The following is a 27,287-nucleotide window of genomic DNA, read 5'->3' on the forward strand; positions in this document are numbered from 1 at the left end:
GTGTGATACAAAGAGGGAACCCTAATTAAAATTAAGTTAATAATAATATATCAATATTAATTCATAATTATAACAAACATACTACACACTAATGTAACATGTCAATAATAGGAGAAACTGTTTATGTGGGCAAGGGGAACAGTACAGGAACTATCTGCTCAATTTCTTTGTAAAACTAAAACTGCTATAAAAATAAAAAAATTTTTTTAAATTAAGAAAAAACAAGGTCAAGGGTTCAGTTCCCTGTACTGGCCCACCACCAAAAAAAAAAAAAATTTTTTTTCTTTTAAATAAAATTAAAAATCAAAAAAAAGTTGAAAGGAAACCTATAAATTACAAGACTTCAGAAACAAGCCAACTCAATGCAACATGTCTTTGGACTAATATGAACTGTAGCAGGAACGAAAGAGGAAGCACTGATGTGGGGAGAGAAAGGAAAGGGAAAACCAAGCCAAAGTAAAAAAGAAAAAGTAGACTACTCAATACTTAGATTAAAAAATGTAATTTTACACAGTTGTATAAATGTAATCACATAGTGGATATATATAAAACAAAAACAAATTTAAAATATCTTAATAAAAAGTAGATTCAGGATTTCACAGTGGTTCAAGTCTATAATTGTGAACAATAAACGTTAATAGAGAGTACTACTAAGGGAGGAAGATACTTGTAGCAATTGAATTTTAGGTCTGAACACCCCAAATACAACAGAAACAAAAATATTCAGTAGACAAAAACATATTTAACATACACTTTTTTAAAGTACTTTTTCTTTTTACAAAATAAACCATGTAACAATAAAGTATGATCAAAAAGTAAAAATAAAACAACTTACTAATTAAGTGAAGTACATACCATGGAGTACCAGGAATAGGAGTAGTAGCTACTGGCTTTGCCTTCTGGGCAGCCTTTTCTTCTTCAGTCATTTCCTCTTCTTTGGGCTCCTGTGGGAAATGATATTACTCCAATTTAATTAATATCACAAAAGATACCTGAATAGTCCACAAAAACGAGTATCACTGCAAATATCTCAAACTGCAACACAAGGTCTGTTGTTAGAATGAGGAGGGGAGACTCTGAATAGGAATTTCTAAGAAAGTTCTAAATCCTTGCCCCCACAGAAGGAGGTGAATACCACAACAACAGAACCCAGCAGCAGCAGGTAGTCCTATCTTACAGGCTTACTAACTACATGCTTAGGAGCAGAAATGGAGAACAACAGTATAGAAAATTAGAGACCTCTTCATTCAAGGTTGTTTCTTATTTCTGCTAACTTTCCCTCTTCTAAAACATGACTATCATTGGTCCCTCACTGAATAAAGGAAGTTTCCGCAAAGCAGAACTCTCTGAGTGCTCTAAAGGGATCATTTCATGCCAGAACACTACAGCAGAGAGGACAGGTAAAATATATCTAACAATCCCTAAATATGAAGTTTTGGCTCACTTGGGAGAATGTGATGCTGACAACACCAAGTCAATGGTTAAGATCAAGGTTGTTTCTTATTTCTGCTAACTTTCCCTCTTCTAAAACATGACTATCATTGGTCCCTCACTGAATAAAGGAAGTTTCCGCAAAGCAGAACTCTCTGAGTGCTCTAAAGGGATCATTTCATGCCAGAACACTACAGCAGAGAGGACAGGTAAAATATATCTAACAATCCCTAAATATGAAGTTTTGGCTCACTTGGGAGAATGTGATGCTGACAACACCAAGTCAATGGTTAAGATCCTCTTATCGGTCATCTTTTAAATAATAATAATAATAATAATAATAATAATAATTTTAACATGCACCAGTCTATAAGTCGGGAGATTGGAGATTAGGTCCAAGCTCTGGTCCAAGGCACTTCCTTTCTACAGGCCTCAGTTTAATATAGAAAGTAATTTAATGAAACTTTCAAAGGAAAAAATGAATCAGAAACTTCAAAGAACCCTAAAATTTCAGAGATCAAATTCATAAGAATTACTTAAAAGTATATCAAATAGATATGCAGTTATAAGTAAACTATACCAAACAATTAATGCTGGCTCCAAGGTTAACGGGTCACGGCCCTTTACCTCCTTTATCTCCTTTATAGGCTCTTCTTTAGGATCTTCCTCCTCTGTCTCCATTGGCAGAGGCTCTTCAGAGGGTTCTTTGATTGGCTCTTTAATCTTTTCTTCTAATTTTTCTATTACAAAATTAACATAATGTCAATCAAGAACTTTCAGAGAATAAGCAGTTAAGACATTCCATTTCTAGTTATTAACCATAAAGATAAAATGTCCTTCCTTGTAATATCATTGACTTGAATTTAATATAATGTTCAATTTCAAATACCTTGCTGTACCAATCAAGAAATTATCTTTAGAGAAGACCTACTGACTTAAAAGGGACATAAAGTCTTTCAGGTCACTCACATATTTGTACCGATCATTCATTTTGCTGAAAGGGATGAGATACTAAGATATTTAGAAACAGCAACAGGGGCTTGTGATACAGAAAATTATGAGTCTTCTACAGCTAAGACCCCAAGGGCCTAAATTTTTTTTCTTCAGAACACACACAAGGCTACTTCCAAAAAGTTCATTAAGATTCATATTATCTTTTAATACTGTTTTTCCACAAACTTTTTCAAGTACCCTAGTACAACATACACATTCCTTCCTGATCAGTATTATCAATCTCAATAAAGATAACAATAATTATACAATTCCTGACAACAGTAAAAAATATGTATATACAGGACAAACATGTAAGTAGAACAGCTGGCTTTTTAAATAAATATATATTTATCAATTCAGTAGAAATAAATAATCCAACAACTACATTATTAGAAAAATCTCTCAAACATGCTAAACAAAAATTAACTGAGAATTTAAAACAGCATTCTTATTATACCTCATACCATGTCCCAAGTCATTAAAACAATTATACCTTTTTCCTTTAGCTCTTGGGGTTTTTCCCAGGTTGATTCTAATGTTCTATTATTATAATAATATGTCTTCCCATCTGCTGTTTTATATTCAGTCCACTCAGAAACTGCTGTTGCTCCAGCTAAGGTAGCAGGTGAAGCTGCAATAGCAACCTGGGGATGTATCATAGGTACAATAGGAGGGGCCATTCCTGGCAATACACCTAAAAAAAGAATAATAAAAAATTAGATCAGAGTATCAAATTGCAATACAAAATAAATTCTAAATATGAGCTAAACTTTTATATTAAATATACCAAAATACCTTTTTAAAGGTGATTTAAATATTAATTCTATTTCCCTGGTTTTTTAGTTCTAATTTCAATTAGACACAGTAATTCAACCCAAGAAATACCTTAAAAACAGTCAGAAATTTGGGTCTCATTTATGAGCAAGTCTTTACATAGTAAGTGACACGGTACATTCTCTACTTATGAATAGAAACATTTTTATAAAAATGTCTCAAATTCTAATAAAATAAAGACAACAGACATATTTACTGAGCATATTTCCTGAGACAAAATTATTTTGTAGTTCTAAGATACCTAAAAAGGTATGAATTTTTAAATTCTCAGGTTTAAAGTAAATGACTGAGCTTATCAAATTTAGGTGATTAAGTCAGATAGCCCTGTAAACTCTTTGTCAGTTTACTCTTTTCCTAAAAGAGAGCAAAGATGCTTCTACTTTTTAAAAGATATGCCAAGATTTATATATTTTTTTACAATATAGCCAAATAAGTTGATACTGTATAAATAAAATACTACTAAAATAAGGATATGTGAATCAAAATTGAAAAAAAAATTCTAAAATCCTATACTAGTATTTAAGTTTTAGGAAGTTATCTTATTTCAATAACTTTAAAATGTAAATGTTAACTATACACACGAATATTCACACACATATACTCACTAGCATGCAAGCATAATCACATCACTTTACACATGGAAATGATTTTTTTATATTTAACTTAAAAACACACATCAAAAATAAAATTAAATGTTATGAATATGAGAATGAAGTTGTTTACACTTATTACATAAATTAAGATATAAAGTGATCTGACCTTATTTGCTTTGTGAACCAAAGAAGCTAATAACTATAGGCAACTGGGAAAATAAGTGTTGGCCAAATATGACAACTGCATTTACACTGCTCATTAAAAAGAAAAATATAAAAAAATCCACTCACTTGGGCAAAGAAAAAAAATAAAAGGATAAACAACAACATTCACTACCATGCCAACTTACAGACAAAACAAACTAAGATGGTTTTAAAAATTACCGGTCTTGGTGGTAGCGACTGTCTTTACATACGGGCAGCTGACTATTTGCATCATTGCTACACCTGTAAAATGGATAAGCAAGCATATGTTGGAAAGCTGCCATTGTATGTCAGCTACCACTGGGATTCAGGGAAATAATTTACCACTACAATTTAGAAAGCTATTTCCAATGAAAAAGACGAAGAATGGAGTAAAATTTCTTTTCATTTCGACATTTTATGGGAAGTGGTGCCAAATCCGATAATAATAATTAATTATTTATTGCATCAATTACCTTTTTATCAAACCAGCTCTGATAATTTCTGAAGGAGTCTCAAGAGTTTAAAATTCAACAAAAGAAAGCCCCTTCATTACACGTACGTTAACAAATTCTCATGCGGGACATTTTCCCACAGGACATCGAACCCATGCTGCTGTTGCTTAGATATCAGTGAAAAGCTGATGCAGCATGACACTGACAAGACACTTTCTCTATGCTGCTGCTAAGCTGAGACTACATGTAGGAGCTGAGGCATGGAACACAACCATGCAGAAGTAAAAAAAGAATAAGATAGGACAAAGAAGGGTGGTAGGGTATGAGATGGATCCAAATATTCCACTGCATATAATACTTTAAATAAAAGAAAGGCAAAGATGAAGAGGAGAGTGGCATTCAACTGGTAACAAAAGAGCCATGTTTAGTGCCTGCTCTATGGAATCCCATGGGCTTGGAACACTATGCAGGCAGGCTAAAACATTAAGAAACATACAGCCCCTTTAATATGTTAATGACTATAATATGGGCTCCAGAAACCTCTCTATCTAAGCCAGCTAAAGTAGCAGCATTTATATTAAGAATGGGAATTCTGTACAGTTCTTAGAAGAATGAAGCCTCATCATGATGCATTACAACGGTAATTAAAAAGGGAATGAAAAGCTGAAAAACTAAGACTGATTAACTGAGGAAATTCAAAATTGAAAATGAATTTAAAAAATTTTTTTAGTGGAAAAGGCTGAAGAAATGTATAGGGAAAATAAACTCTATTTTTTTTTCCAGCTGGAAAAACTAAACTTAGTTTGGTACCCATAAAAATTAAAAATAATAAACTATTTTCCCCACTAAAGGAGAGAAAAAGAAATTTCTCCTGACTCAGAGACTAAAATTAAAACTAAACCATTGGGTTTGTAAATAATGTAACTATGTTCACACACACACACAAAAATACTGCCAATTTTTGAAAAGTGCCTTTAGTTTCTCAATTCTGTTTTACATAAAGAATATTAAAGCTAAACTTTCTATTGACTCAAACTAACATAAAAACTGGATCATAAAAACATGCTGAATAAAGTTATATGCATATTTTTATTTTCCCTAATGTTGGAAGAAAGCAATGAAAAAACTCATTTGGTTAAGGAAGTTACAGCATATATTAAGATTAAATTAGTATAAATACTGCCATCTGCAGGACTACTGAAGCTAGAAAGCCAGCACTAGAAATTCAATTTTTAGAATACACAAGCTTTATTCTCAAAGACTGTTCTCCAAAACCATCCTCCAATAAATAATTTTAACTATACAACTTAAACAGAAGAGAATCAAATCTATTCATATTTAGGCTTAACAGCCATTGTTAAAAATCAATCAAGCTAACACAGACCTCTTCTATTTGACTATCAAAATATAAGACCATACTGAAAAGTCATAAATGTTTTTTCTCAAACTAAAAAAATACATCTAGGGTTTTTTCTCAAGGTGATTACATGCATATAATAAATACAAAATAACTAAACATCTAAATTCTTAACCCTTTTTTTAAAAAAAGAAAGAAAGCATTTGTCCAGTTTTCCTTCAACTCTGTCCTCAAAGTTATACTCTATTAGAAAATTCCAATTAGCACTCCGGATAATTCTGATGTCACTGACAGTAAATTTCTTAAAATTCCAAATAAGATTGCATAGTTTTACAAGTAGAAATGCTATAATCCTAATCCAATTTAGCACCCCCAAATTCCCCTGCTATTCCTGCATTTTACCTAATTCTCACTCCTTCTTGTCATCTCATTTGACTATCTCCTTCCTTAATCATTTTTATTAGAGCCAGACAGTACTATTTCAAATAAAATGTAAGGCTCCAAATCCCTCCTGTACAAATCCTGTACAAATTTAAGGTACAAATTCCTCCTGTTCCCCTTACTGCTGAGTTGAAATAAAGGAAAAACACATAGAGATAAATTTCATTATACATACAACCAAACAAAGATTTTGGGAGAAGAAAAACAAATCTTCTTTGTCTTTTTCACTACAACACCTTATAGGACTGAATTGAAAGGGAAAATGAGGAAAATGAATATTAACATCAGAAATGCCTTAATATATAAAAATATTATCATCACTTTCTGTAACACATTAGCTCCCTTTCCAAAGAGTCTTGGTATCTTAGGTAAAACCTTATAGACTATCAAATTCAAGTTCTCTTCCAACTGACCTATAAAATGTCATTAGTGGCTGGAATCTACTGAATGCCCTTTACTGTTAAACTTTACAGGTATCACCTCATTTGGCAACCCAAATGGTGACCATCATCTGTCCTATATTATTACTGATTGGTCGAGGGTCAAGGGAGACCATAACATCAAAATGCAGCTATAGATGAAGGGATTTTATTGTGACAAAGTTCCACTTTTTATAGAAATGAATTTTGCCATTCTGTACCTTTCACCTATTAATAAGAACCTATAAAAAAACAAAAGTCCTTTCAAACAACAGCCTTTCAAAATACTTCAACAATATTAACACACTACCTTAGTCTTCTCTCTACAGAATTAACAACCTTACCTCCCTCCTTCAGATCACTCAGAATCCAGTACCTGGTCTTAATATTGTCCTTAACCCTAAAGCAGACCAAGATTACAAGAAGAGGTTGTGACAAATTTCAAGCTATTCTCTCTTTACCATTTTGTTCCCTACAAAAATTATATCTAGAGGAAATTAACCAGCTGCTTGTCTTTAATTTAGAAAAGGGATAACCCCTAGTATTACAGAAAACATTTTCGGTTTTCTTCTTATTTTTAAATGATTTGAGTTTCCCAGACATCACATACTGGGCACTTGATTATCTTACTCTACATCCACAATGTGTAAAAGGTTTTTCAATCAAATCAAAACAACAAAAACTAATTCTTGAAATTTTTGGTTTCTTTCTTGCCAAGGTGTAATATCTGAAAGTGTCCTTTTCAAAGCGGCCACAGGAAAAAGACGACCAGAGCAATAGTAATTAAGATGTGTACAAATCTAAGAAATAGCTGTATCACAACACTATTCGTATACAGAAACTAGTTAAGTGGCAATAATAAATAGTGCAAGGAATGAGAAATTGAGAGAAAAGAGGCCTAGGTTCTATTCATCTTTGCTACAAACTAGCCCTGTGCACTTGACCTATCTAATGTATCAATATTTTCAACCACAGTACAAGGAGAATGGACCATCGATCAAGGATTAAATGAGTTTGAGAACAGAAAATGCATTCAAATTAGAATGCCCAACATGATCTCTATTTAATCCCTATGGGAAGAATTCTACTCTATAATCTTTTAATTATTTTTTTAGTCTTAAAATATTTTCTCCTAAGACAATAAAACACATGAATTCACCGTAACAATTTAAACTTTTAAGTGATGTATGTTATACTTTACTTCACAAGTGTTACAAGGGAACCTTTTGGTTTCTGATTTATATAAATTTTTTTTACAGTTAAGTGATTTACATGTTCTTCCCAGCATAAAGAGTTATTAAGAGCTTGGTATCTGGATCTGGGGGGAAAGGCTCAAATCCCAACATATCACTTATTAGCTATGTGACCTTGGGCAAGTAATTTAACCTGTCTGTATACCTACTTCATAAAATGGTTGTGAAAATTAAAGGGTCAACACATGTAATGTGCTTAGAACAGAGCACAGTATATAAATCATTCAACTTGTGTTAGCTATTATGACTTGTGATTTCTCAGCTTCACAGACTAAATCACTGAAAAATATTTCATTTAGAACATATTTACACAAAAAGATGATCATTTTTAATTCACTGAGGCCATTATCCAAAATAAGTGTAGCTTTAAATGTGGTTCTAATTTTAAGACATGTAAACAACAACAAAAAAAGAACATTTACCAAAACTTAAGAGAAAATATTGCAGTTAGCCATGAATCTTTCAAAAACATTTCAAACAGGTGAGATTCAAGGCAAATTTTAAATGCAACAGACACATGAGAACAAACTAACTGACAATATGGAAACATAGCTGGAAGGACTATTATAATCTGCTGGTTTACCTGGAAGTGGAATTGGCATGCCAGGAAGGGGAACACGAAATGGAGGTACCATTACTGGTGGAAAAGCAGGTATTGCTGCTGTTGGCTGAGGTACTGAATGAGGAACAGCAGGAGGTAATGTCTGGGGATGCGGCTGTGGAACAGTTTGCACAGGTGTGGCTGTAGGAGCAGGAGTTGAAACACTAACTGTAGGCGTGGCAACTGAAACAGCAGAACTTGGGGTCTGATCTTGTGTTGTAGGTGCTGATAAAAGATAAAACAAAAACATGTATCATTCCTTTATAAAACATATTACTATATTCACTCATCATTCACTCATTCAGTAAGTATTTAAGGGTCCATTCCATGCACTGCAAGAAATTTGTCAAAAGGTCTTCAAAAAGCTTGAAAATAGTTAAATATAAAAAAACCCTAAAATACTAAGTGAAATGGGGTAAATGTAGAGGGGTGTAAATCAAGACCCAAATACCATTTCTAACTGTAAGAGAGCACAAAAAAAATACTACAGTCAGGAAAATAAAATGAGTTATGGGGAATCAAATTTCAACTGGGAAGGTATACCAATGAAGATGGAAAAAAGTACTCATTCAACACAGTCCTCCTACATTCCAGCACAGGATTTTTTGAATTTGACTAGTGACCATGAATCATAAAGGGAAAGGGATAAAAGCAATAAAAGAATTAAATGGGAAACTGGAGAATGGTACCTGAGACTTGTGGGTAAATTCCTACTAACTCCATCTGCTAAAGTAGGTAATGAAGCACTATGCCTCAAAATATACTACTAACCAAGCCTCAGATCTTAATTAAAAAAGAGAAGTGACTATATATACCAAAGAAATATTAAAATTGTAGTATTAAAACACTCTATGATACTGAAGTAAGTAAAATAAAAACAGGAATATTCAGAAAGACAACATCAAAACTGATGTTTAAAAGCAATAAAAAGAACATGATCTTGCTACTTTGTTCTTAGAAAAAAGGCCTCCCAATCACTGAAGGATAGCATGCGAAATGACAAACAGTATTTTTTAATAGAATAGTTGATAATCACAAGATAGCTTTGAGCTTACTGACAATCACTCTGATATAGAAATGGAATATATATACAGAGTAGTTAAAATATCTAGCTACCTACCTCTCTCAAAACAAAATGAAATTCTACTATTTCTCTTTCCTAAAAAGGCAGGGAAGAAAATTTAAGCAACACAGAGCCTCCACAGAGAACTACATTGCTTTTATTAATCCCCTTTTCCCATTACTCCATAAAAACTGTCAGTTTTCCGCTTTGCCACACAGGTTTTGGAAGCACTAAGCCTATAAAAAGGTAAAGACCCTCAATCAGCTAGCTAGTATGACTGTTATACTTCTATCAAAATTTGCCTTAGCTACAAAAGAAAACAGACTTGTAAACTATTTACATTTTCCTGTTTACTATATTTCCACCCAAAATGTCTAAAAAATATTACATAGGGCCTTTAAAAACTATGTCCAGATTACATGCACCTTAGTTTTTCAGTTATTTCTTGTAACTATAAAATAAATTCAAATTTGAACCCGCTATGATTAAATTTCTCACATATACATATTTCTTACACACTAATAATTCCCAAGTCCCTGAAGCTACCAGGAAAAAAAAAAGGTAAACACCTTTTTTTCTTATTCTTATCCATTATACAGGTAATAAAATAATACATATTATAATCACCCTGCAGGGATAGCTATATATCTTCAGACCAGCATCATAACAAATAATCAAATCAATAAAATCATTATTTAAGTACTTTGGGGCTCAGTCTCAGCCTGCAAAGTAGCAACATCCACATACAAAAAAAAAAAAAAGAACAAAAAAAGCAGAATAAGTAGTATAGATATTAATGACATTCTTTTAAGCAAATTAATAGTCATCTCTCTTCATCTTGAAATCTGCTATTAATCAACTCTCACCTTTTTTAGAAAAGACCTAACCTTTGGGCCTATGTGACTTTATATCTATCGTTCTGACTGCTTCTATTGCAACTTCTCATTTTATCTGTCTGCACTCCATCCTAGGACCTACCCACCTCTGAGAAGGATTGTTGAAAAGTTCCTAATAAGTCTTCCTGATTTCAACTCTACCCAAAAGAACAGCAACAGAAAAATCTTCCAAAATATTACAATTATTACAAATATTTCAGTAGGGGGCCTGTCTCATCCATTTTCCTGGTTTTTAAGACCTTTCATAAGCCAGTTTCACTAGTCGATTAACCAATATAAACTTCCATATAAGAAAAGTTTCCTAACAATTCCATAAACTATTTACCCTCATTTCCTGACCTTTGTTCATACTGTTCCTTTTACCTGAAAATCCTTTGTGAGCCTACTCAAATCCTACCCCACAACATCCTTCATGATATACCTCAATAGCCACATAATCTACCCACTCATCTCTCCATTTCTCTAATTCTTACATCTTTTATATTCACTGTATAATTTTACACACTATTCCCTAATTGTTTCTTATGAAAAATTGAGAACTCCATAAGGTAGGGGCCAAGACTTACACATAGTTTGCAAACCCCACAGCACCCAGCATTACTGTTGGCCAAGGTGAATAGCTAACTCTGCACTTCCCCAGCTTAGCTCCATAAACTGCAACTGGGCAAATAATTTCTTCTACTAATGTAAATTTCTGTCTTTCCCTAACCCAAAAGTTTTAACGTCAAAAATGTATTTTACATAACATCAAGGATAATAAAAGAAACATTACTATCATTTTGGAATGCACTCTAGCCCCTAAATGAAAACACAAGCTGGCTGGTACTCACTTGATACTGTCTGTGCAACTGACGTGGCAGTTGTTGTGGTAGAAGTGGTAGAGGATGGGGTAGATGATGATGTTGAAGTGGATACTGCAGGTGCTGGGCTACTGGTTGTAGGGGTGGATGCTCCTACTGCTTGTGCTTGCACTTGTGCCTGGGCCTGAGCTTGTGCTTGTGCTTGGGCCTGGGCCTGGGCCTGGGCTTGGGCTTGGGCCTGGGCCTGGGCCTGGGCCTGGGCCTGAGCTTGAGCCTGGGCCTGGGCTTGAGCTTGAGCTTGAGCTTGTGCCTGTGCCTGCGCCTGGGCTTGTGCCTGTGCCTGTGCCTGTGCCTGGGCTTGAGCCTGAACCTGCGCCTGGGCTGCAAGCATAGGTGTCAGTTCTGATTGCTGAATAACCTTAACTCCATCTGGCTTGGTCCATGCAGATTCACGTGTCCGAGCATTATAATAATAAACCTGCAGAGGAAGCAAAATCGCTGGTATCACAAAATCTGCCAACTATTTTTTAAAAATAATGCAACTATATTTTATCTTAAAAGGTATTTAAAGATAACTTAGAAAAGAGAAAGTATACCAAAACAGGCTAGTCAATAAAGGACTACACATAATTTCTTCCCCTCACTGCCCAATTTCCTATAATAAGGACACTGAACTTTTAACACACAAAAAGCAAAACCAATGTTACATTTTGTGCAGAAAGTTAATATAGCAGGCCTGAGACTACTATCCTTAGAAAAGCCCTGTTTACAAAGTTGGCGCTTGGCTGGAGAATGGGAACTTGGTTTTCAGGAAGTTTACCACTATTCCCTCACTAATAGGAATGGCTCACTGTGCCTAAGCCATCCATTCAATGCAGTTTATGCTGAAACATTTGCTTTCCTTCTGGGAGTCTGGAATTTTGGTATGTGCTAGGCAGATGGTACCTATGTGACCAGCCCCCAATAAAAACCCTTGACTCCAAGGCTCAGGCAAATTTCCCTGGTAGACAAAACATCACAGATGTGTCACCATTCCATACTGGAGGAATTAAACATGGTCCTATGTGATTCCACTGGGAAAGGACGCTTGGAAGCTTGTGCCTGGTTTCCTTTCAGACTTCACCCCAGGCGCCTTTTTTCTTCACTACTTTTGCTTTGAATCCTTACACTGTAATTAGTCTTAGCATGAGTATAAATATATGCTGAGTCCTGTGAATCCCACTAGTGAATCACCAAATCTGGGGATGGTCTTAGAAACCAGTGACATATTATTTAAAATATAAACTTCCAGAATCACAGGCAAATGTATGTTAGCACTCCAGTCAACTTTATACCTGCACAGAAGTCCAATCCAGTCCGCTTTTCCTAGAGTCCATCCCCATCCTTTGCTCCTTCTTAATTGATAAGGGTACTATCATTGATCTCAATCTGCCAGAACACTTAAGTTTTACTCTTCTGTCACCAAGGAGATAACTTAAACATACTTTATAATTTACCTTCCCATCTGGAGTTTTATTTTCAACCCATATCTCTTCAGTAGGAGGCAGTGCTGGAGTACCAGGAGCAGTCACAGGAGGCATTCCTGGTGGAAACATCATACCCGGAGGAGGAGGCATGGTTCCCATGGGTGGAGGCATGAAAGGTGGTCTCTGTTAATTCACAAGAAAAGTAATGGTCACTTGTTACCTTTTTTCCTTCAAATTATTACTGAATCCTACCCAAAAGTAAAGCACTGTAAGAGAAATAACTTTTATAGTCTATTCAAATACATTCACCTGTCGTGTAAGCAGTTTCTCTGTAACAAAAATGATTACTAAACAGATTAGAAAATACATCAAAATACTAACAGTAGTGAACTCTGGGGTATAGCACTATGGGTGAATTTCACTTTCTTCCTTACACTTTATCTGCATTTTTCACACACCAGGTACTGGATTACTTTTAAAAGGAAAAAATTGATTTTTATATCCTCTTTTAATAACAAGCACACCAATGCCTCCACATCTCACCCACAACAGGTAACAACACTATGAGAAACATTATTTCACAAAATAACGCCAGAATAACCAAAAAAAAAATTTTTTTTTTGATATACCTAACCCTTTATTCTTTTTTCCTACTCAAGAATATACATACATATATGTTTACTGGCAATATATGTCATTGAAAATAAATTTCCTCCACTTAAGATTTCATATTTCATTTCCCATAAAGGTGAATTACTAAAAACAATTCACAGAGCTAAAGGTAGGTTAAGAACTACCCTATATATTCCTAGTTGTATACGTATATTTTTCTATCACCATCAAAATTTGTTCTGAATTTTTATACTTATTACTGCTACATATTAATATATGATTGTTCTCTTTAATTCCCATTTTCCTATAAATTGAAACTATTTAAGAATATAAGTTTTTAAGGCAAAATCCATATATAATGTTGATACTGAAACCAACAAAGAAATGGCAACCTCTACATTCTTTACCTGGAGGTGTGGTGGGCCCATAGGTGGAGGTATCCCTCCTGGAGGAGGCATTGGTGGCATATTAGGATCAAAAGGAGGACGTCCGAAGGGGGGCCGAGGTGGCGGAGGAGGGCCTCGCATCATACCAAAAGGTGGAGGAGGTCGCATGAGAGGTGGTGGGCCTCGCATCACTGCATTTGGTGGGGGAGCTGGGCCTCGGAACCTCAAGGCCTGTTGCTGAGCCATCCTGTGCAGGAAAGCAATTAATAAGCTTTTCTTTCTCAAAATTACAAAAACGTAACTACAGATTGCTAATTACATCAAATTTAAAAAGCCTTTAAGTCCACGTGGAATTGGAACATCATCATTTTGCAAACCATCATGGTAAAAACTGGATCAGTAAGAATGATTAATGGATGCTGACTCTAGGGGGAAATCTGGATGAGAGGGATATCTGGATGGTCTTAAAATGTCTCCCCACATGCTGCTTAGAGTTGCAAGGGAGGATGAAAAATAACATAAGAGGGAGATTGGGCAATACCTTGACCAGGTGATCAAAACTAATATCATCTAAGAAAGATAGATAACATGTGACTGAGAGAGACACAACATCACCTATTTCAGCCAGGAATCTATAACCTCAATTAATAATGAGGAACTATTAGATAAACACAAAATGAGAAATGTTCTATTAAAAGAGGGCAAGCTTCATTCTTCAGAAATGTAAATGTTGTACATAAAAGACAAAAGCGGGCTGTGGAAACACTGCAGATTAAAGAGGGCTAAGGAGACATGGCAACACAATACTAACTCTAGCCTAGATTCTGTACTTAAGGGAAAAAATGCTATAAAGGACATTATTGTATCAATTGACAACACTGGAATACGGGCAATAAGGTGTTGCATCGCTGTAAATTTATGAAGCTGATAACAGGGCTGTAGTTAAGTATAATAATATATATATCTCTTTTACCCTCAAATGGTTCAGAGTAACAAAGAACATGCCTGAGTTCAAGTAAATAACAAAGCAAAGGAAAGGAGGTAAAAAAATTAACACTAAGTGTTCTACCTTTATTTTTACAACTTCCTTTAAGAGTGAAATTACTTCTAAATACAATGTTTTTGGGGGGAGGAGGGGGAAGAGCTGAAGAGATCACTAATATTCTCTATCTAAAGGGAAGCATTTCCCTGCACTGCACCGTGACCCACCCCTCATTCTCTAGCTAAATTCCCTAGTGTATTTTCTCCATGACATTCAAGCAAGTAAGTAACATCACACAAGATAGTTTTTTATCTATCTCTTCCCCCAAGTGCTTTTTCAAAAAAATTATTTACCCTTAAAAGGACTTACTATGTGCCAGGCAGTGCTCTAAGCTCTTTTCAAATATTAAGTCATTTAATTATCATAACAACCCTATGAGACGGATACTATTATTAACCTCATTTTACAGATGAGAAACTAAAAGCACATAGACATTAATTTGCCCAAGGTCACACAGCTGGTTCAGTGGTAAAGCCAGAATTCAAATGTAGGCAAATGGGTCCTAAACACTATGGTGTCATGTAACCCCCTTCAGAGTTGGAACTCTATTCACTCTTCTATGTGCAGCACATAGTTAGGTCTGTCCGGAGTAGAGCTTAATAAATATTTGTTGCATGAACCAATGAATACCTAAGTGATACTGTACATAAGCTACCTTACAAGTAGAGTATGCAAAAATACTATAAAAATTATTTTACTACAATTTGCCATAGTCAATTTACTGAGCACCTATCATGGTCTTCCCAGTAGCTATTATAAATCTCTACATTATACATGAAATCTACATTTTTGTCCTTAAGAGAGGATTAACAATTATATTCTTTACGTATATATGAAAAGTCATTCTTATAATCTCTCTTCACAAAGCTCTTTTGACTTTCTTACATTTTTTAACCCTGTTTATGATTACCCTTTGGACATTGTCCATGTGGTAGTTCAATTCTGACACACACAAAAATCCTAATAAAGAACCAATTGGCCTTCTAAGAGAACACTAGGATTTGTAAACAAGTCCAGAACTACTATACCAAATATATTTAACCAAATTTGCAAATGATCCTACACTCTGAAGGTTAGGATACATGAATTAAAAATGGTGACAAAGCTATGCTATCAACTCTAAGTGAATCAATGTATGGTATATTCATGTATTGAAACAACACACTGTACCCCTCAAATATGTACAAATAAATGTTAAAAAAAGATTTTTAAAAATTTGAGTTAAAAATGGTGACTGCAAAAAGGAATATTGATTGCATCGCAGTAATCAGAAAGTCTTTTTCAAATTATATGCATTCCCAAAAGACAGAGGGCCACTGTTACTGAAGGAATGTCTTAACCCTTAAGGCAGAAAAAAAAGTTAACCACCAAGGAAAGATATTGTTTCAGCTTTGAATTAATAATGTATCTTAATCTTAGATTTCCTTTTAGTCTGCCTCTACTTTTTCAAAAAATCTTTTCCAAAATGTCTTTCTTTGGAATTTTATACTTCCTGGTTATAGCTTGAGGGTAAGCGTTTAGGCTCTAGAATCAGCAAAAAAAAAGTCATATCAGGGCTCTGCCTTTTGCTGTCAACCTAGTTACATAATTTCTAGGTCTGAGTTTCCTCAGATATAAATGAGTGGGGAATAGAAATAAAAGCTACCTCATATCTCTGTTCAATGAGATGATCCCCACAAAACATTTAAGATAGTACCTGTACACAGGAAACTACTCTATCTATCATTACATTTATTCTCCCACAAAACCTAGCAAAGTGCTTTACCTGTAAAAGACACTTGGTTGTTAATTTAACTAAGACTGAATGGCTTTCAAAAGTCTGCCACTAAGATGGTAACAAAATTTACATAATTTTCCCTTCAACAGCCTGAAGTTGCCATTTTTGGATGTCAGTTAGGTGTAGAACATGTGCTGAGCTCTTTACATACATTGCTTCATCACAACCACCTCACCAGAACATGCAGTGAGGATTAAATGAGCTAATAAAGTACTTGGAGCTGCACCTAGCACATAAGTGCTATACAGGCATTAGCTATTATCACTATTGCTATTAACTTTAGCACAGGAATAGTACTGTGAGTGTTAAATGGTATTAATATTAGTATTATATTAGCTATTATTACTATAAATATTATTATCTGTGTAACGTGGCCCTTGTTAACCTTTCCACAGACTCTAGCCTTTCTCATCATCAAATACTTCAAGTTCATTACTTTGAAGCCTTTGTACTTGTTCCTCTGCCTGGCATGTTCTTCTCCAGATCTTTACATGATTGGCTCATTCTCATTAGTCAGCCTCAGCTCAAATGTCACCTCAAACTGCTTCCCTACCTCTAACCTCTCCCAACCCCTCTCTGGCTCATTACCCAATTTGAGTTTTCAATTATGATAAGTGTTACAAAGAAATCTCTCATTTATTTGTGTACTTTTGTGTTATCTTTATTTACTAGTATATAGCTCCTTTAGTATACTGCTGTACCACATTACTGTTTTAATAATGATAGCACCGGGCAGTTCCTATATGCTAGGCACAATTATATGGACATTATCTATACTAACAACCCAATGAGGTAAGTTTGACACCATTTTTACAGAGGAAACAATAGCGCAGAAAAATAACTTTAAGACAGCTAGTCAGTGATAGCATAAAGGTATTCTTATTTCCATTTTACAGGTGAAGAAACTTAGATTGCAAGTACTTAGGTGCAAGTATTAATAAGTAAACAAAGGTCCCAGGTACAGGATCTATACAAATATGATTCTAAAAGTTACTTTAGTGGCCTTGAGCCATAAAGGGATTGATGGCATTTGTATCTCTGAATTTTCTGGTCATTGCAGGTGATTTGCATTCCTTCCAATTACAACCCTTTTGGAAAACAAAAGCATACTGGCATGAACAGAAACAACCAAAAAAAAAATAATAATAATAATTCCACAAGAACACCATGAAAATATAAATGTATTTTTCTAGAAGTACTCTACCCAGATATGCAATCTCCCCAATGGTGAAGACAAGACTGCAAATAATTTAATTAGAGGGGCAGAAATGGAAAGATGCCACAGATATATGGAGGCAAACTATATGTCTAAACTGTGAATGAGAGATGTAAGTTTTAAGTCCAGACCCTGCTGACAACTACCCAGTGACTCTGTATAAGTCACTTCACACTTGCAGGCTGATTTCCTATTTGATGTGGTTGGTTTAGTTTAGAATTTAGATCAGTCTTAATTACACTGGAAGTTCCTGAGGACAAAGGCATCTTTTTTGGTCTGGTTCAGGGCTCTACTGCCAGCACCTAGGTCAGTAACTGTAACACAGCACACAATTAAATGTCAGCCCAATAAGCTGACATCTCTAAATCTCCTATCTTCATTTATTTACCGTGTATCTTCATTTATTTACCAGATATCGGACACACCATGAAATTCATTCAGTATACAAAATACAAAACTAAGCCCCATCTTCTGCCATCAAAGAGGCCATATAAACAGCTAATTTCTCATAAATCATAAGAAATGCTAAAGCTCTGTACAATACACTCTGCAAGCAACTTCCAACCCAAGAGGCTAAAGGATGAAATATTTGCAACAGAGCAAATAAAATTAATTTGCAAATTAAAGCCCTATTCAAATAAGTTTTGCAACAATATCTAGCCTATTAATAAAGTCTAAAAAGCTACTCATCGTACAGCTGAAGAAAGATACTCTTTAAATGCAAAATGTTTCCCAACAAATCCATCTGAGACTCATTAAGTAACTCCTTTTGAGATCAGAATCAGTAATAAAATTTCCATCACTAATATTGAAAGACCCTAACAATGCACTTTGGTCACTCATTACTAAAGTATACATATGATTTGAGATTCATCTACGAAATAAGACAAAATTTTATTCCTGCCAAAGTAGAAATAAAATTTTCAGAATCTTTAAAAAATTATTTTCTCCTAAAACCATGAATGACAATACCCATTTCCTTCTACAACTTCATCTTAAGCTCTAGACAACATTAGAGTCCTGATAATCTATACTGCTTTTATTCATTTTCAAATGCTGATAGTGGCACAATTCAGAGTGGGAGGTGAACATCTGAAATGACATTTTTCCCATCCAGAAAGAAATATGTACCGAATATACATAAAACATAAGTACCTCTTTTTTCCTCTAAAAAACCACTCACAAAAAAAATTTTTTGGTCACTCGTATTTTAATAATTTTAAGTAGGCAAAAATTAAGTAGGAATTTTTACAAATTCCACAGGCATTGAGGTTCCAGGGGGAAAAAGGTCACTGCACTCCTTAGGGCAATGGCCTAAGCAGACGAATGGAATACTGATCCAGATTGCATGCAGGCTCTGGAGCCTGGCTGCCCGGGTTCAAGTCGCTTCCTGGAGCCACAATTCCACCTATGCGATCTTGTTCTACCGACTCAAGCTCTATTAGGCTCAGTTTCCTCACCCGTAAGGCGGGCGAATAACTTAACTAAGGATGCCTCTGGTCTGTGGCCTACAATATGAGAATGGCTCCTGCTCCAAAGGTGAGAATTAAATGAAACAACCCTAAGTAAAGGCTTAAAGGCACATAGTAAGCGCCTAACTAACGGATGCTGCTATTGCTGTTAACAACTACGGAAATGAGGAATAAAGGAATGAGAGAAAGGAAAAAAAAGCCACGCGAAGTTAAGAAAGGCAAGTGACCAAGTGATGTGGCAGACCTGAAAAAAGGGCAAACGTGGGGACCCCAAAGCGCCGCGGGGGGCTTGAAGGAGGCTGGGCTAGGGTGGCGAGGGCTCCCGGGGAGTTCAACGCGAAGTGGAGGGGCGCCAATGAGGAATCCAGGCCCGCGGCGGAACGGAGCCAGGAGGAAGGCTGAGGTCGCTGAGGCGGAGGTGGCACGCGGCTGAGGCGGGGCCCCAAGGCGGGAGCGCCGGGCCCGGACCGCGAGGAGCGGCGGGGCGCCGAGAAAGCCGCAAGGAGCGCCCTGAGAATTCGCAGGAGACCGCGGCCCCGGCCCAGCCCGGTTCTCTCATTCAAGCCGCCTTCCCCTTCCCCCTTCTCCAATCCCATGTGGTCCTGACCCCAAGCCGCCGCGGCTCCGCTGCCCATCGTCCTCCCAGGAGCTCTGCACAGCAGGCCTAGCCCCTGGGACTCCAGCGCGCCGAAATATGTCCCATGTGGTCCTGACCCCAAGCCGCCGCGGCTCCGCTGCCCATCGTCCTCCCAGGAGCTCCGCACAGCAGGCCTAGCCCCTGGGACTCCAGCGCGCCGAAATATAAGGGAGGACGACGCCCCTTACCTGAGCTCCCCCGGATTGAACCGCTCACCGTCTCCCCCGTCCCCGCCACGCTCCGCCATTACAGAGGGCCGCGTTCATCCACCCGCCGACCGGGCGTTCCTTATTGGCCGGAAGGATCGTCAATCCCGTGCGAGGGAGGCGGAGATAACAGAGACCTATGAGGTGATTGGTGAAATTTTCCATCAATCCTGGAGTTGAGGGCGGTATCTGCCTTACTATTGGGCAAAGGGCCCGCCGACTTTGAAAGTGGTATGGAGACAGCTACGTGATTGGTCGCTCAAAGGCTTTATGGGAAATTAGACTTCGGCAACGAAGAACAGCCGGCGCCCTCTCGAGGTAAGGAAAACTGGGTCCTCCCGCGTTAGGCCCAGCTTGCGTGGCCACGTGTCTGCCGGCTCCCAGGAGAGCCAATTGTGGAGCCATATTGGCCACTAGGAGCTCAGGCCGAGACCATTTTCATTGGTTGAGCCAATCAAAATCGACCTGGGTCTAGACTACACCAATCACAGAGTTGCTGTGGGAAGGAACTATTTCCCAGGTTTACAATAACAGGAGTCTTATGTCAGCACTCTGCTCTATATCCATGTTATCAATAACAGGCATGCCTCAAATTTCCAGTACATGCATTTTAGGGGGACCTATTCAATTCATAGCAACATGCCATAGGGGCCTCTCCATAGGGCTGATCACAACATAGCAGTGTCCTCCCAGCATGAGCAATCTGAGAAAGAGAGAGAATGCCCACGCTGGAAGCCACAAACTTCATAACCTAACATTGGAAGTGAAATTCTATCACTTCTGTCGGCATTCTGTTCATTAGAAGCAAGTCAGTAAATCCAGACCACAATCAAAGGGAGGAAATTACATGAGGGCTGAATAACCACACTATCTTTCTGGTCTCAATGTACACATTACTTCCTCCAGGAATCATTCGTCAAATAGAAAATTTGACATCCTGCCACCCCCATCTAAGTAGTTTCCCCTGTAAGATTCTTCTCCTATAGCACCCTATATGTCTTTGTAACATTTCAACCACTTGTTACTACATATTGTAACATTGAACAATATGTTTTACATATTTTATCTTATTTCTTTTCCTGCCAACTCACTTTATTGTTTTTAATGCTGAAGTGTATATTTTAAAATAAATTATAGATATCATAACATTCTACCCCTAAATATTTCTGTATGTATCTCTTAAAAAAAAAAAGCCCACAGTTTTCTATATAACAAAAGATAACATTTTCACACCCATCAAAATTAACAACATATTCACATTTCCCCAACTGTCCACAAGATGTCCTTTCGAGCTGGTTTGGCCAAATACGGATCTCATTCACAACCAAACAATGTGTCTTGTTGCTGTGTCTCTTAAGACACTTTTAACCTTAGAACAACAGTCCCTTTTATCATGATGCTGACTTGCTGAGGACCAGGCCAGTTTCACCTTTGGATCTGTCTGATTGCTTCCTCTAACCCTTGTATTTCCTGTAAGCAGGAAGTTAGATCTGAAGATTTGGTCAGATTTAAATTAAACATTTTTATCAAGAGAACTTCATAGGCAGTGTTGTGTATTTCTGTTGTATCACATCAGGAGACACATGAATACCTACCTGGTTGTCCCACCCTTAGCAATGCTAAGATTGACATGGGTTTAAAGGTGATCTCTGCTCAACCCTTCTATGTAACCAGAATATTATCTGCATGATATTACTTTGACTTCATACAAATGTCCGATTCCCTATGAAAAGGGTGACCCTGTAATTTGCCATCTAAACCATCACATCTGAAACTGAAAGGGGTACTATTAATAAGTACATTTGGATAACAGTTATAAATTAGGAACATCTCAGGCAAAATGGGATGGTCAACATACCTGTCAACCATTAACCTAGTGGTTTAATGGTTTTATTCTTCCTGAATCAATACTTTCCTTAGGGGTGACAAACTAATGATTTTCTAATTATATATTACTTTCTACATTTACTAGCTGATAGTCTTCTATAAATTACAGAGTTCCTTCAACAACACAGGCTATTTAGTTATCCTGAAGTACCGGACCAGAACTGGCAACGGGATCGCAGTCCTCAGTGCTGCACCTGCACCTCGCTCAGCCAGTGAGCGGGAACCGGTCTGTATGTGGGATCTGAACCCTCGGCGGGAGCGCCGCTGCGCTCCCAAGCGGCGCACTGTAGCAGTGCGCCACCGGGCCGGCCCAGACTCATGGATTTTCAATAGATTAAATATGTCTCAATCAACTACAATCATTTTGATGCTCAAATTTCCATACATTATCTATTTACTATTCACAACAATCATCTCAATAAGATATCACTACTGTCACCTTTTCACATATGAGTAAACTGAGACAAAGAGAAATAAAGTAACTAAGTAAATAAGAAATTAGGTAAATAAGGTTACTCAGATAGTAACTTCAAAGTCCAGTTGAATATAGACTCTAAGAGAATAGGGAATGTGTTCATGCTTTTTAGTCACTGTTTCCCCTGAATGTAGCTCAGAACCAATCAATAAATAAGTCAGTGAGTAAATTAATTAATCGATTATTATTTCCAGTTGACACCAAAAATATTCTAATACCTACTGAAGACTTTCAGATGAAATAGTGTAATATCTGGGATTAGCTTCAAAATAAACAAGGGTAGGGCCGGCCTGGTGGCGCACTCGGTAGAGGGCGGCACTCCCGCCAAGGGTTCGGATCCCATATAGAGACCGGTCCGCTCACTGGTTGAGCGCAGTGCGGGCGCAACACCGAGGGTTGCGATCCCGTTGCCGGTCGCGGTACGGGCGCAACACCGAGGGTTGCGATCCCGTTACTGGTCACGAAAAAAGACAAAAAAAGGAAAAAAAAGTAAAAAAAATAAACAAGGGTAGGGGACAGGAAGGTGGGGAGAGAGTGTGAGGTGGGGGAGGTTGTTTAGATGAAGAAAAGGCATAGTCGTACCGTGGTAATTGTTGAAGTTGGGTGATGGGTAGATGAGGGTTTATGATACTACATTCTCTATTTTTTAATATTTGAAGTTTTCCAATAATAAAGAAAATATTTTAGGCCCTTGTATTAGTCCATTTCCATTGCTTATAATAAAATACATGGAACTGGGTATTTTATAAGGAAAATAAAATTTATTTCCTTACAGTTTCTGAGGCTGGGAGGTCCAAAGTCCATCTGGTGGTGGCAACAGTGACCACATTGCAAGATAGTGGAAGCAGACAGAGGAGAGAAAGACAGTTCTTCATGCACTGTCCTTTTAAAGCCATTAGAACCACGCCCCTGACAACCATTTTTAATCCATTCACCACAGCATGGTCCTACAATCTAATCACCTCTTCAAGGCTCTACCTTTCAACCCAAATAATAGGATTTCCCACCCTCTTAGCAGTCACAGTGGGGACCAAGTTTCTAATACATAAAACCTGGGAGACACAACTCAAGCCTCAGTGAGTTTTGGGGGGACATAATTCAATCCACTACAGCCCTTGAAACATTAAAATGTAAAGCACTGCATAAAAGTATTTGTATTAGTCAGGGTTCTCCAGAGACAGAACCAATAGGATATGTATATAAATATATGAAAGGGATATATTAGGGGAATTGGCTCACACAGTTGTGAAGGCTGATGAGTCCCATGACAAGCCGTGTACAGACTGGATGCTGGTGGTATGGTTCAGTCCAAGTCTGAAGGCCTCAGAACCAGGGAAGATGATGGTGCAATTGGTGTAAAAAGCTGAAGAGTCTCGAGTTCTGATGTCCATGAACAGAATAGAAGACTATCCCAGCTCATGTGGACAGAGTGAGTGATTAGCCTTTTCCTCCATTTTTTGCTCTCTCTAGCTCCCAGAAGATTGGATGGTTCCCACCCATATTGACGGCAGATATTTTCCATCCAGTCCACTCAGGTCTACACACTAATCTCTTCTGGAAACACCCTTATGGGCACACCTAAAAAGATAGCTTTATCAGGTTTCTTGGCATTCTTCAATCTAATCAAGTTGACACCTAGAATTAACCATGACAGTCTACCCCTTGCAACTTGATGTCCATACTTATCTCATTAAAACTTACTTACTCTTCAAATGGGACAATAATGTAATAGTTCTGTGTAACATGATGCAACTATCTTGCACACAACTGAAAATGCATTAATCCTTTTTCTAGAATAGAAGGTAAAGTCCTTAGATGGTATTTACCCTTCTCCCGATATCCCATAGTTTAAATGCAAATACCATGATGTGAAGTTAGCAATATTTAAAAACTGATATAAAGCCAATAAGTCTTATGGAATATTATAAAGAATAAGAAGAACAAAAACAAAGATAATTGCTTAATATATGAATACACACACACACACACATACACATATTCTTAACACAATAGGGTGTACAATTAAAATCTTCATTTCTGTAACTGGTCATGTGGTTAAAGCTGGTATTTATAACTACCTTTTTCTACTACTCATTCTGTATTCCCTTTGCTTTCAGTGAGCACCTCAGCTGGTCATGGTTCTTCACCCAGTGGAGTGACACAAACCTTTATCCCTGAAGAGTCTGGGCCATTTTTAGTCTTGCTTGGATTGGGTCGTTGTAACTTTCCATTGACCTTAATCACAGGGCATGGTAGTACTAAGAGATGCCCCAACGTATCTCCTTTATTCCAGATATAATCTTCCTTACCTCCATTGTGGAGTAGTAGTTCAACTTCCCCCTGGTAGTCTGGGTCAGTCACCCCAGCCAACATTGCAACTCTTTTCTCAGCCTGTTGACTCAGAGGCATGAGGATCCCCAAGTGGCCAGGTGGCAGCCTTAACTTCCAGTTCAATGGAATCATTTTTGTGTTTCCTAATGGAAGCATCTCTCCCTCTTGGAACCAAGACCTCAAGACCAGCAGAGCATAAAGTCTTGGGGACAGGAAGCAAAAATTTTGCCAGTGGGTCACTAGGGGTAATGGTGAGTGGTGCCACTTCCGTTTCTACCCCTTGATTCCTGGACCCATGAATCTTGGCTATGGGAGAAAGAATACCACATATTGGGCACTGATTTAGAGCATATACAGCCTTCTGGAGACTCTTTCCCCAGCCCTACAGGGTACTGTTACCTAGCCGGCACTGTTACTGTGACTTCAAAAGGCCGTTCCACTGTTCTATCAGACCAGCTGCTTCAGGATGATGGGGAACATGGTAAGACCAGTGAATTCCTTGAGCATAAGCCTATTGCCACATTTCTTTGGCTGTGAAGTGAGTTCCTTGGTCAGAAGCAATGCTATGTGGAATACTGTGATGGTGAATAAGGCATTCTATGAATCCACAGATAGTACTTTTGGCAGAAGCATTTCATGCCAGGAAGGCAAATCCATATCCAGAGTGTCTATTCCAGTAAGGACAAAACACTGCTCCTTCCACGATGGAAGTGGTCTAATGTAATCAACCTGCAACCAGGTAGCAGCTGATCACCCCAGGTAATGGTGCCATATCAGGGTCTCAGTGTTAGTCTCTGCTGCTGGCAGATTGGGCACTCAGTGGTTGCCATAGCCAAGTCGGCCTTGGTGAGTGTAAATCCATGTTGTTGAGCCCATGTGTAACCTCCATCCCTGTCACCATGGCCACTTTGCTCATGAGCCCACTGGGCAATGACAGGGGTGGCTGGAGAAATAGGCTGACTAGTATCCACAGAACAGGTCATCCTGTCCACCTGATTATTAAAGTCCTCCTCTGCTAAGGTCACCTTTTGATGGGCATTCACATGGGTAACAAATATATTCACATCCTTTGCCTACTTAGAGAGGTCCATCCACATACCTTTTGCCCAAATTTCCATCTCACCAATTTTCCAATCATGTTCCTGCCATGTCTGTGACCAACTGGCCAAACCTTTGGCTACAGCCTATGAATCAGTATATAATCGCACATCTGGCCATTTCTCCTTCCAAGCAAAGTGCACAACCAGGTACACTGCCCAAAGTCCTGCCTATTGAGAAGATTTCCCCTCACCACTGCCCTTCAGGGATGTCCCAGAAAGGGGCTACAGTGCCGCAGCTGTTCACATTCGGGTGGTGCCTGCGTATCGTGCAGAACCATCTGTAAACCAGGCCCTAGTCTTCTCTTCCTCTGTCAGCTTATCATAGGGAACTGCCCATGAGGCCATAGATGCAGGCTGGGATAGAGAAAGCAGTGTAGCAGGAGTACAAACCATGGCATATGGGCCACTTCCTCATGGAACTTACTTGTGCCTTCAGGACCTGCTTGGGTCCAATCACATATATACCACTTCCATTTGATGATGGAGTGCTGCTGTGCACACCCAACCTTATGGCTTGCTGGGTCAGATAACATCCAGTCCATGAGGGGAGATCAGGCTGCATGGTAACTTGGTGGACCATAGTCAATTGTTCAGTTTCTACTAAGGCCCAATAGCAGGCCAAGAGCTGTTTCTCAAAAGAAGGGCCATTACCTGTGGATGATGGCAGGGACTTACTCCAAAATCCTAAGGGTCTCTGCTGTGATTTACCTATGGGGGCCTGCCAAAGTCTCCAAACAGCATCCCTATCTGATACTGACCTCAAGTACCATTAGGTCTGCTGGATCATATGGCCCATGGGGCATAGCAGCTTGCACAACAGCCTGAATCTGTTGCAGAGCCTTCTGTTCTGAGTGCCACTCAAAACTAGCAGCTTTTTGGGTCACTCAGAGATGGGCTGGAGTGACACAGTATTTAAACTGATACACACACAAAAAATCTGCTTACATTATTAGTCTATAGTCTGACAGCAGATAAGAAAATAAAGATGAATCATGATACCAACTATCCCAACAAAAGCTAAATTTGATACATAAAGAATAAGAGTATCAGGGGGATGGCTGGTTAGCTCAGTTGGGTAGAGCACAGAGTTATAACACCAAGGTCAAAGGTTCAGATTCCCAGACCAGCCAGCCACCAAAAAAATAAAAATAAAAATAATTTTAAAAAATTTTTTAAAAGAATAAGAGCATCCTTAGAAAGGAGATTAAAATAACACAAATCTCATGTTTGACTTTTTGTTGGAAAGCTGACAAGAATGGTAAATGTAATTTTAAGATGCCAAAACTTATAGAAAATCTCATGACTACAAAAGGGAGGGAGAAAAAACTTGTGAATCTATCTTTGAGAAGAAAGGATAGCTA

At 37.7% G+C, this 27,287-nt stretch overlaps 1 protein-coding gene across 3 annotated transcripts in view; it reads right to left on the minus strand.

Annotated features, from left to right (window-relative positions):
• Positions 1–20,212, minus strand: part of TCERG1 (transcription elongation regulator 1) — a 59,391-nt gene extending 39,179 nt beyond the window's left edge. The window contains exons 1-9 of one of the 3 annotated variants that reach the window (XR_550237.1): positions 20,116–20,197; positions 13,805–14,030; positions 12,816–12,968; positions 11,350–11,797; positions 8,543–8,785; positions 4,236–4,298; positions 2,918–3,118; positions 2,059–2,171; positions 856–944 (exon numbers count right to left, since the gene is read on the minus strand). Coding sequence is in view for 2 of the 3 variants with exons in the window: in XM_008569067.1 (XP_008567289.1) it covers positions 856–944; positions 2,059–2,171; positions 2,918–3,118; positions 4,236–4,298; positions 8,543–8,785; positions 11,350–11,797; positions 12,816–12,968; positions 13,805–14,030; positions 20,116–20,174 (1,595 nt within the window). In the remaining variant the exon portion in view is untranslated. Of the gene's footprint in view, positions 1–855; positions 945–2,058; positions 2,172–2,917; positions 3,119–4,235; positions 4,299–8,542; positions 8,786–11,349; positions 11,798–12,815; positions 12,969–13,804; positions 14,031–20,115 lie in introns of all 3 variants that reach the window. The other 2 variants (XM_008569067.1, XM_008569068.1) reach the window with 2 other exon arrangements.
• Between the last annotated feature and the right edge of the window lie 7,075 nt (positions 20,213–27,287).

This window comes from Galeopterus variegatus, unplaced genomic scaffold, assembly GCF_000696425.1.
Source record: "Galeopterus variegatus unplaced genomic scaffold, G_variegatus-3.0.2 Scaffold462, whole genome shotgun sequence".
NCBI lineage: Eukaryota > Metazoa > Chordata > Mammalia > Dermoptera > Cynocephalidae > Galeopterus > Galeopterus variegatus.